The 11,648-nt window shown below is 38.6% G+C and overlaps 1 protein-coding gene across 1 annotated transcript; it reads left to right on the forward strand.

Moving 5' to 3' along the window:
- The first annotated feature begins 1,877 nt into the window (after positions 1 to 1,877).
- cyyr1 (cysteine/tyrosine-rich 1) lies at positions 1,878 to 11,141 on the forward strand. Its single transcript, XM_017456885.3, has 4 exons — positions 1,878 to 2,406; positions 4,554 to 4,653; positions 9,374 to 9,534; positions 9,707 to 11,141. The coding sequence occupies exons 1-4, from the start codon at positions 2,328 to 2,330 to the stop codon at positions 9,838 to 9,840; spliced, it is 474 nt and encodes a 157-aa protein (XP_017312374.2). The 5' UTR covers positions 1,878 to 2,327; the 3' UTR covers positions 9,841 to 11,141.
- The last annotated feature ends 507 nt before the right edge of the window (positions 11,142 to 11,648 follow it).

The following is an 11,648-nucleotide window of genomic DNA, read 5'->3' on the forward strand; positions in this document are numbered from 1 at the left end:
AATACATAACTTTTAAATGTGTCATTGAGGATGAAAGTAAAGGCCTTAACCAATGGAAATATGTCCCAAATTCCCAAACAGGATTTCCCAAATTTCCAAATATGTCATCATAAATTTGCATACATTATTTATATGAGAAATAATTTCAGATTAATAGTTAAGAGACATGTTTATTTCAGATTATATCAGTGGGTCAAAAAGTTTACATACACTGTGTTAGTATTTGATGGCATTGCCTTTTAATTGCTTGAACTTGAACCAAACACTTGGGGTAACCTTCCATATGCTTCTCACAATACTTTTTTGCACAACAGTCTTTCAGACCATGACTAGCCCTTTCTGGACATCCATGATGTAGACTTACTTAAGATCCACAAACTTTGGTACTAGATGTATTCTACTTCTTCACCAGTACCTTTGTCTTGGGGTTCAGCGGAACCTTTCAGACCAAAGTTGGTTCATCCATGAGTTAATTTGTGCCTCGTTCCTGATGCAGGACTGCGGTCTGTGTGGTCCCAAAAAATGTATATTTGCGTGCAATTGTTTGTACATATGCTTGTGGTAACAAATTGTTTGTACATGGTGGAACCAGATTTGTGGAAGTCCACTATAGTTTTTCTGAGGTCTTGGCTGAGTTGCTTGGATTTTCCCATGGTTTCAAGGGCTTAAAAGGCACTGTCACGCATTGTAGGCTGAGACAGAAGCAAGTGCAGGTAGGCAGATACACGTCAGTAATCCGAAGGGGTAAGGCAAAGTCCATGGTTGATAAACAGGCAGGGGTGAGGCAGGCAAACAAACAAAACTAGGCAAGGCAGAGAATGAAGGTCGAGAGCAAAAACAATGGTCAAAGTCACTTTGGAAAAACACAAGAACTAAGGCTTGGATAGAGAGCAATTCAACTGAACGTTTACTTCGCAAAGTCTTAATGTTCCCAAAGTCTCTCATATGCTATGTTGTGAGTGTGTGTGAGATTGGGTGCAGGTGTGTGTAGTTAGAACTCCGGAGAAGGTGAGTGTGTGCATGTGTGGGAAGTGTAGTCCTTAGCAGCCATGTTTGTAGTTAGCGGTGCCTCCTGGGAAACTGAGTTACTGTTTGGCTGTGATATGACAGTCACGAATAAAAAAAAGCAATAAAATGTGCAAATCAAAACCAATACAATACTGTAATGGAAACAATTAAACAGGCAAATTAAACCAATTCAAATTTGTAATGGAAACCATTAAACATGCAAATAAAAACTAATACAAATCTGTAATGGAAACCATTAAATGTGCTAATCAAAACCACTACAATACTGTAATGGAAACCATTAAATGTGCAAATCAAAACCAATACAAACTGTAATGGAAACCATTAAATGTGCAAATCAAAACCAATACAAATCTGTAATGGAAACCATTAAATGTGCAAATCAAAACCAAAACTGTAATGGAAACCATTAAATGTGCTAATAAAAACCATACAAATTTGTCATGGAAACCAATAGAAACCACTAAATCCTAGTGAAATGTGGCAAATAATAATAATAATAATAATAATAATAATAATAATAATAATAATAAAAAAACACTACATAATGGAAACCATTTAGTAATGGTCTTAATGGTTATCAGCTGATTATTTGTAATGGTATTTGTAGTTGAAACCATCAGAATTAATTTGATGGTTTCTATTGGGGTTTTTTTTTTTTCAGGAGGCAATAAACAAACTCTCATTCTAAATATAGCTTAGACTTCTGAGACACAAGGGTGACTGATCATCCAGACCTCGCCGTAAACACGACTTGAACGTGTCCTGTTCTGGGAATGATCGTGAGGTTATTCAGTGTTCCCTCGAAGACTGTAATTGAGCATTTATCTGTGCTTTCTCTGATGGTGGAGCTGCGCGTCGTGACTCTGGAGGCGCCCACGGTGTTTTGTCGAGCTGGACTCTCAGTCACAGGCGCATCCTGCCTCTATCTCTCCACGACTGAAGAGTCACTTCATCCACAGGGGGAGGGAGCTAAGAGCCTGGCAAAAAGGAAGGAGGGAAGCAAAGAAGTCAAGGGACACTTTTTAATGGAGCAGCAACACGTGGACCTTGGTTTAGTCTTCTTTTGGATTCGATCTTCATTTATTACCTACTGACCATCAAGTTTCCATCGAGCCTGGGTCGTGTTGTTTCTTTCTGTACAGATTAATTCATGTTTATATTATATTTATATATATATTATATATATATATGTTTAGCAAAGTCTGAGTCGTCGTGCTGTCTTATGTGCGGTGTTGGGATCACTGTGCTACATTTCCCCATCTGATTGGGGAAAAGGCTGTAGGGAAAGGAAAAAAATGGAAAGACTCAAAACGACGAGTTCACAGACGGGATGGAAACTTTTAAGGGAGTCGCTGCTTCTGTGCCTTTTTGCCGGTAAGCCTCATTTAATCAGAGATTAATTCTACAGTGTGGGTAATAAATATATACAGCAGTCAAGTAGATCTCTGAGTGTGTTATTTAAAGATTTTCCGTTGTCTCGTGAAAACTCTTCCAACGAACAGCAAAAGTATAGTGATCATTGTTGCTCCACAATCTGATACATTAGATTAGATACATTAGACATTAGTTTTTGTAGGATTTCTACAGTATATGTAGATTAGATGTATATTGTTTGCTCTGTCATGCAGCCTACTGAGAAGCATAACTCGTAATGTCTGGTGTTGTAATCCTAAACTTGACACCCTGATTGAGATTGCCTCTTCCTTCATTAATAGCTCAATGAAGCATCAATTAATAAGTCTGTAATTCCAGCGCATTGCTAAACCCTTATTCACAAGACACAGTCGCAGGGATGGGGGTTACTCTGGGGGGTAACATTTTAAAAGGTGCCTGAAGCTCTATAGGCCCTTTTGTCCTGATCCTGTTGGCTGACAGGACCCAGAGGAATGAGCAGGACCTCCTGGGGACCACACACGGTGGAGCACACACATCATCAACCACACACACATCAGTCACATACATTTAACTGAAGGGGGTTGGGGGTATTCCGCATATAAACTGGCACCACCTACACAAGGCACAGTGCATCGTTTACCGTTTTCTTTTTAGGGGTTCATTACGCTTGTGGCATCGCTTCCGACGGTTCAGTCAACAAGGTTTAGAGATGTCAGTAAACATGTTTGTTTACATGGAGGGAGACACATGATCTCAAGAGAAATTTGCAAGCAGACTTAATTTGTTGGAACTCCTATCAATAAAGTCATACAAAGTTGCAAATGCTATCCCATCCCTGACTTGTAAGCTTTGTATTTCATACAAGACCGTGTGAGACCAAATGTTCGCAAAGTTTTAAGTGCCTACGTTAATTTTGGAAAAATCCTAGAGAACTCGAGAAAATCTCACGGAGATGTTTTTCTATCCATAATCTAACAGTGCTGATCCAACTAATTATGCACCTTCACTCAGAATCTTATAGCCAAGTGTGGTTTTTTTGCAAGTTGGTAAATCTCCATATCCATGGTTGGAAATGCAAAGCCAAGCCTAATTGAGCTGTCAACTCATTGAAATGAATGCAAACCATATGGGTGCTCATAATTAGCCCAGTCTTACCAACCTTTGCATCTGGCAAAAGACCTTGTAAGGGTTAATATAACAACCATCCAGCACGTTTAATGCTGAAGTATCGTTCATTGGATTAGACCAAATGACACACCATTAACCATTAACATACCATTACACCAAAACAAATGCCAATGAATAGTCATTGGCTTCAAGAAAAATAAACAAGGCTCCCATCAGCAAAACAGTATTTATAGCAGCAACTGAGTCTAAGTACAAAAAAAAAGGAGAGATTAAAGCAAGGAGCACGATGGCTGCAGGACCAGACTAGTTAGTGCACAGCATATGCAAGCTCAGCAAGAGAGAAGAGGGTGAATAAGTATAGCATGGTTGTGTTTAGAACACTGCTGGCTCCTTAAGTGCAACTCATAACTGAAGCTGAACATCTGGAATAGACAAGAAAACTGTAGATTATGTAATATAAATACATTACATTTATGGCATTTGGCAGACGCCCTTATCCAGAGTGTATTGCATTTATCTAATTTATACGATTGAGCGGTTGAGGGTTAAGGGCCTTGCTCAAGGGCCCAGCAGTGGCAGGCTGGCATTGCTGAGATTTGAACTCACGACCTTCTGATTAACACTTCACTTAACTTGGAGTAAAGTGCAAATTGACTTGGTCATTGGATTTAAAAGATCAGCTTCAAGTTACGTATTTTGCTTATTTCTATAACTTTGTAGTAACTATTACTTCAAGTAAAGTCTCTTGTTTTTACTTAATGTGACTGTAGTGTTTATAACTTTAACCTTTAGTCTTTGTTACAAAATGCTCCCTCGTTGGCAGAAATTTCAGTCACGACCATATGGGCACATTTTTGATCCCGATTTTTTTTAAAAATACATTGTACCCACAATGCTGAGTTTATTTCGGTGGATTAAAGGATTTCCTTTTGGTTGCTGAGATTATGGTTATTTGTAGGCATGCTGGTATTTATCTTTGTGTTTGTATGCAATTACAGGCCATGGAGGGGCTCAGTGCAGTGGCTGTGTTGAGTACTGCTGCGATGGAGTGCCTCCCTTCTGCTGCTCATACTATGCCTACATGGGGGATGTACTCTCGTAAGTACCCAGTGAAATGCGCATAACCACAGACACCCATCTCCCCTGACATTTTACTCTGTCCTGCTGTTACCATTAGGTTGAACTTCGACCTTTACTAGCAGCTGTTTTTTTAATTGTCATGTTTATGGATCTGAAACCTCATTGATGTCCAGTGTGCTGAGACAATAAACATTCCTGACTAGCTCTTTACTACAACAAACTGCCTATAGGGATTTTTGTTCTGTTCTGTTGCCAAGTCTGTACATGGTGCTTCAAAAGATTTTCTGAATATCTTTAACTTACTTTTATAGCAGGGAGAACCATTAAAGGTTCTGTTTAATGTTTTCATATTAGAAAGGGTAACAAGTAGAACACTCTTAGGAAGCCAAGAACCTTTAACTATTCTTGAAGGGTTTGTGGTTTCTGTAATAATTACGGTAAGGTGTAACTTACAGTATTTATGTAAGTGTGTATGTATCGTTAATGAAATGATTAGAGTCAGAAAGGCAAATCATACACTGAAGGTTCTTTCACAAAGGTCCATACACTTTATTCCAGGCCAGTGAGTGTACAATATACGGGCAGAAATTCTCTGTGCAACACTTTAGACATGTTTGGTCAGGTTTGTTAATCATGTTTATTCCAACATCCCGCCCGTGTCTCTACCTTTTTTGAAAGTGCTCTTTCCTGTGACACAACAGTGTTGACCTCTTGCACACAATAACAAAGGATTAATTACTTACAAGAAGCAAGTACATTTCAGCAACTTGGGTGACGTGTTTGACGTTACAAAAGCGCTGATTGACTTGGGGGATAGAAAGACCCAGATAAGTCACTGATGTTTCATTATGTTTATTACCAATACATTCAGTCAGCTCCAAAATTATTGGCACCCTTGGTAAAGCTACTTTCACACTGGACATTTTTGCTCAACCAATGGGACATGCACCATAATCCTAAGGAAATCGACTGCAAGGCAGGTGGAACGCTCACACTTTTTACCTCCTGATCGTCTGTGTGTGGCGGGGGGGTGGGGGGGGGGGGTATAACAAGGAGAACAGTGCTGGTTGGAAAAAAAAGTGTTGTTACTGTGTAAATAAGGTGCTTATAGAGATGTCCTGTCAGGTATTTCAAGGTCAGTATTTTAATGTTGCAGTGTAACTGGAGATAACAATGTATGTTAAAAATGTGTTCATTTCGGGACACTCGTTATTCTCCGATGTCACAGACCAGTCCCACTTTAATTTTGGCAGTGTACATCTTATCTAAGTCTGGTCTAAATCTTAATTTCCTGTCTCCCAAGCCGGCGCTCAGGCAAGCTGCCACCTTTAGACTAAGGGTGCTTTTACACATGGCCATTTTTTTTACAGAAAATCTCTGGAAAAACTCTGGACTTACAAGTCCAGTTAGTATTGGCTAACAAACTAACCTAGCTTGCTATCTAGATTAGATTTTAGAGTTTTATTTATTTATTTATTTTTTTTTTTTAAATAATAAAATTTCCTTTATAGTACAGATTAGTTTAACTCTGACCATGAGGAAATTGTTGCCTTTAACATCACTTTGTGCTTTTCAAAAAAGTTTGGAAGTGCTTCCCTGTGGCACTAAAAAAAGATACCAATGCTTTTTAGAGGTGTGCAGAATGTATCTGCTTCCCATAGAATTAAATGTAAAACATGCGCTTACGGTTGAGAAAAAAAAGAAATGCAAAGGCAGCATAAATGGTTTTTTTTTAATTAAATTTTGTAATTACCAGCAAGTATAATGCCTTTTTTGCCTATAATCAGTTGTAACGTTGTGTTAATTACTGCATGATCATGGCGTGAGCCATTTCCTTAAAAATATTAGCACAAAGTCATTGCGGTTAATTAGCTTAATCTCACACTGAATATATGAAAGAAATGTAACCATTAATTGAAGCAAAAACATTTCAAATCACATTAAAAATGCATTTTTTAACAAAACCACATGTCACACTTATTGAGAAAGAACGCTGAGATCAGTCTTCAATACAGAGTCTCTCCAGATTTGGATGTATGTTTTGGATCATTATTCTGCAGGAAGATCAAACCATGAGTCAGTTGTAGCTTCTTGGCAGAGGCAGAGAAATTTTCCTTAGAAATTTTCCTGGTATTTTATGGAGACCACGATGCCATGTGTCCTAACAATGTTCCTAGGTATTTTGGAGGAAAAACAGCTCCACAACATCACAGATACTTAACAGTGGGAATTGTGTTCTTTCCTGTATAAATATCCTTCTCTTTACCCTAAACCCACCTTGATTATTTGTTGCAACAAAGCTCCATTTGTGTCTTATCTGACCATAGAACCCGGTTCCAGTGAAGGGTTCATTACTGCCTTACAAACTCCAGACACCTATATTTCTGGTTAGATGAAAGAAAATGTTTCCTCTGATGTGCCTCTGATGTTCGAATATTTTGTTCTGCAAATCCCCAGCCATGATCTAACAGTGAATATGTGTATTTTCAGATGTGTAGCTATTTTCCATGTTGATGAATGACTGAGAGAATTTGCTGCTGAGACCAGTTAGCACAGTTGTGGATAGAGTTATTTGACACTGATGTGAATTTGATTAAATATTGTTTTTTTAAATAAATAAGCAAAATCACAATTGATTGGTGTAGTAACTGGGCAAGAAAAATATCTTGTGCCATATAGGATAATTAACAAGTACTTTGAAGCTCAAAATGGAAAGGTAAGAAGTCAGTACGTTTTTTTTTCTCTTGTAAATTTACTTGTGCAATAGTACTCTTTTTCTATAATATTTCAGAAAATAAAAAAACTTTGAAAATAGTATTTAAGTACAGAAATGAAGTACAGTTCTTTAAGTGTTCTCCACCCATAGCCATGATTACTGCATATGCATAGCCATGACTTTTTTCCTTCACTTTGTTTACTATTTTTACTAAATTTACGTAAATACATTTAGGATATTTAATAAAGCATTTACTATACAGTCATGGAAAAAAGAAGGTACACCCTCCTTTGATTCTATGTTTTAATTTATCAGGGTCTACATAACAGTTGTGTGGTCCTCACCAACTTCTATAAACAATGAGTGTTTTTAAAGTAACTAAAGTGAGAACAAAAATAACAGAACAGGTTTCAAATATGTCGTCATTTTTTCCAAAAAGTAAACCAACATTCAGAAGCCAGGTGGGAAAAAATAAGCACGCTCTATAATTGAGTAACATGTAGCACCACCTTTAGCAACAGTAATTTGAAGTAAATGTTTCCTATGGGAGTTTATCAGTTTCTTCCATTGTTTTGGAGGAATTTTGGCCCACTCATCTTTACAACATTGCTTCAGTTTATTGATGTTTGAGGACATTCATTTATGCACAGCTCTCTTAAGATCCCTCCACAGTATCCCAATGGGGTTGAGGTCTGGATTTTGACTTGGCCATTCCAACACCTTGATTTTTTATTTACTCTTAACAATTCGTATGTTGATTTTCTGGTGTGCTTGGGATCGTTGTCCTGTTGCATGACCCAGTTTTGGCCCAGATTAAGCAGCTGGACAGATGGCCTCACATTTGTCTCAAGAATATTCTGGTATAAAGTGGAGTTCAACATTGTCTCACTAACGGCAAGTTTCCCAGGTCCTGTGGCTTCAAAACAAGATCACATCACCACCATGCATCACAGCTGGTATGAGATGTTTGTGTTGATACACTGTGTTAGGTTTCGCTGTGCATGATGACCAAATATCTCCACCTTGGACTCATCAGTCTGAAGGATATTGTTCCAGAATTCTTGTTGTTTGTTCAGATGAAATTTTGCAAACCTGTGTTGTGCTGGTATATTCTTTTTGGAGAGAATGGGCTTTTTCCTAATCACCCTTCCATGAAAGCCATACTTGTTCTTTTTTTTATTGTGGTATCATGAACATTTAATGTGCTTACAAAGGCCTGAAGGTCACATGATGTAGCTCTTGGGGTTTTATTTATATCTCTGAGAATTAAACAGTCTGACCTTGCGCTGAATTCACTGGGATGGCCACTCCTGGGAAGATTGGCAACTGTCTTGAAAGCCCTCCATTTGTAATCAGTCCTTCTCACTGTAGAATGGTTAGTTTCATATTGTTTTGGGATGGCCTTATAACCCTTCCCAGCCTGATGAGCAGCAACAATTGCTTCTCTGAGTACCTGAGTACTCCAAAACACCAAATTGCCCAAAGTTCTGCTTTTATAGAGGTAGTCACACTTCTTGATTTGTGGCTAATCTTGTGCATTTCATTAGTTTCTAACAACTGGCTGCTAATTACTCTGACTGTGAAAGTAGGAAGGGTATATTTAGCTCAACCCCCCCCCACACACACCACCACCACCACCATTTCTGAATGTTAGTTTACTTTTTTGGGGGGAGGGGGGAAATGACTACATATTGAAATCTGGTGTGTGTGTGTGTGTGTGTGTGTGTGTGTGTGTGTGTGTGTGTGTGTGTGTGTGTGTGTGTGTGTGTGTGTGTGTGTGTGTTTCTGTTGTTTGTTTAGAGAAGTTGCTGAGGACCACACAGTTCTTATTTAGGCCCTGGTAAATAAAAACATAAAATTGGATTGTGTACTTTCTTTTTCCCATGACTATAAGCCTGTATATCTCATTTCCATGAGGTTATCTAATCTAATAAAGATATTCTGAATTCTGTGTACTGTATGTCTACATGTTGTTTATAATGCAGTGCTGATACGCCTCTTCTCCTTTGTTAACTATTCTAGGGGAACGGCTATTTCAGGGATCGTGTTTGGAGTAGTCTTTCTGATGGGAGCTGTGGCAGCCATATTTTTGTGCATTTGCATGTGCTTGAAGAATGGCCGTGGAGCCAGAGTGGGCGTCTTCAACACATCATACATCAACACAGTGACTCAGGGCTATCCAGGTAACAACATCACACTTCATTACACTCTTTACAGAACTGAATGACTTATTCCATAAGGGAACAGTGCTGTTAAGGATGAACCGATAGTGCTTAAATGGATGTTTTTTTCTATATTGCTCTGTAGCTGGCATTTATGTTGTTATATTAATGTTTTGCTGTCTTTCACACACAGGACCACCACCTCCCTACAGCTTTGACTATGAAATGTATCCCCCAGATCTTCAACCTCCTCCATATACCCCAAGGCCTCCAAGAACAGCAAACTACTCCCCACCCCCACCTTACCCCGGCTACAATCAAAAATAAACGTTCGTTATGCCCACACTTGAGAAGTGGGTTGGAAAACGCTACTTATGATATACAGAGCTGCATTGGACAGAATGACAATGTTACAAAATATTAAAAGTTGCCTCTGGTACATTGTGAGTAAGAAAAATAACTGAACTCTGGGATATTGTGTCTGCATCCTGTACATTCTTATGGCCCAAGGCCTTTTTTAATACGATTTATATTAATGGGGATGTGGATCATTCCCAGTGTTTGTATACGTTGACTTTTTTAAATGGTTTGTGTGTACATTTGAAGGAATATGCAGGTGGTCTATGGACACTTGGATTACTCTCTGACACAAAATGTAGAAGCAATGTCATGGATAAAGCCATGCTCTGTTTTGGGATTATGACTCGAAGAACAGTTGTATCTATTTCATGATGAGCCATATTGTTCACATGCAGGACTTTGTACTTTAATATGTGAATAGAAACCAGATGATATTGATGTCAAAAGAGTATAAGCCTGTGAAATTCAATGAATACAATGACTGTGAGGAAGTAGCGGCTCAGTGGTTAAGGATTTGTTCTACTGATCAGAAAAATGAGCAAGGCCCTTAACCCTCAACTTTTCAGTTGTATCTTGTCTCAAATGTAAGTCGCTTTGGATGAAAGCGTCAGCCAATTAGCAAAATGTGACAAATGTAATTGATTGAGTGGTGTGCTCATAAAGAGAATAGAAAACAAATGAACTTTTTGTTAAACTCATTGGGCTACATAAATATACAATGATGTCAGGAGTATTGGCACCCATAGTAATAAAAATGGTTTTGTTGTTTATCTTAAACTGAACATATGAGAGAAATATAATCTTTCATGTCAGGTAAGATAATTTAAAGAAAAAGAATAAACACCCTTTAAATCTGCGTGAACAGAATGTATTTTCCATGTATTCTCATTCGTGTTTAAATGCTAAGCATTTCATCCGATACGCCTTTGTGGATGGACGGTTGTGTTTGTGGGGGTTACCAATGTGACTATGTATTTCCAGATTCGATGCCGAGATGCCTCAGCACTCATGGATGAATCATGTCCTTCTGACACAAACGGTTGTTTTTTTTGTTTTTGGTTGCATTTCAGCACCAATGTGGCCTGCACTGTATCCTGCTTAACTCCATCCATCAACTATTGTGATTTCTGCAACCCAACTTAATATGTTTAGTTTGCAAATGAATTGGCTACTAATTTTCCCCGAGCTCTTCACTTCATTGCTCTGTTGCATTGTTGCTAGCAGCTATGCCCATTGCCTTCTCTACTTCTGATTCAGTAAAAGCACTCACTCCACTTCTATGAGACTAATCATCAGAGTCATCTCTTCCTACAGCTCAGCTGCAATGCAGAGAAGAAGCTTTATTTCTTCCCAGTGGGCTCTGCTGCTATACCTGCTGCTCATTTCACTCCTCACTGCAGCCGCACAGGAAGATGATGCTTAGCCAGCTGTATTTCCATAGCCTGCAAGGTGTGCTTCATGTGTCTCTAATGGCATTATACTTCCGTTGCGGCTCGGCTCTGTAAGTTCATGTTACAAATTTGGGTATTGACCATGACCATCATCCAGATACATTAGGGAAGTACAAACAGCTCTCTACCCAACCTGAGAATACACAAAAGTCTGGGAAATGAACAAAGATTCAACAGTTCACAGATATAACAAGATATAACAATAGTTACCTTACGTTCACACTAGTGATCATTTGCCGGTGTCATGACTAGTTTTCTCTTGTGGGAATCTTAGTTTCAATATGCAGTCCCCTCTGGAACTATTGGAATGGCAAGGCTGATTCA

The sequence above is a fragment of the Ictalurus punctatus genome, chromosome 26 (assembly GCF_001660625.3).
Source record: "Ictalurus punctatus breed USDA103 chromosome 26, Coco_2.0, whole genome shotgun sequence".
In the NCBI taxonomy this organism is placed as follows: Eukaryota; Metazoa; Chordata; class Actinopteri; order Siluriformes; family Ictaluridae; genus Ictalurus; species Ictalurus punctatus.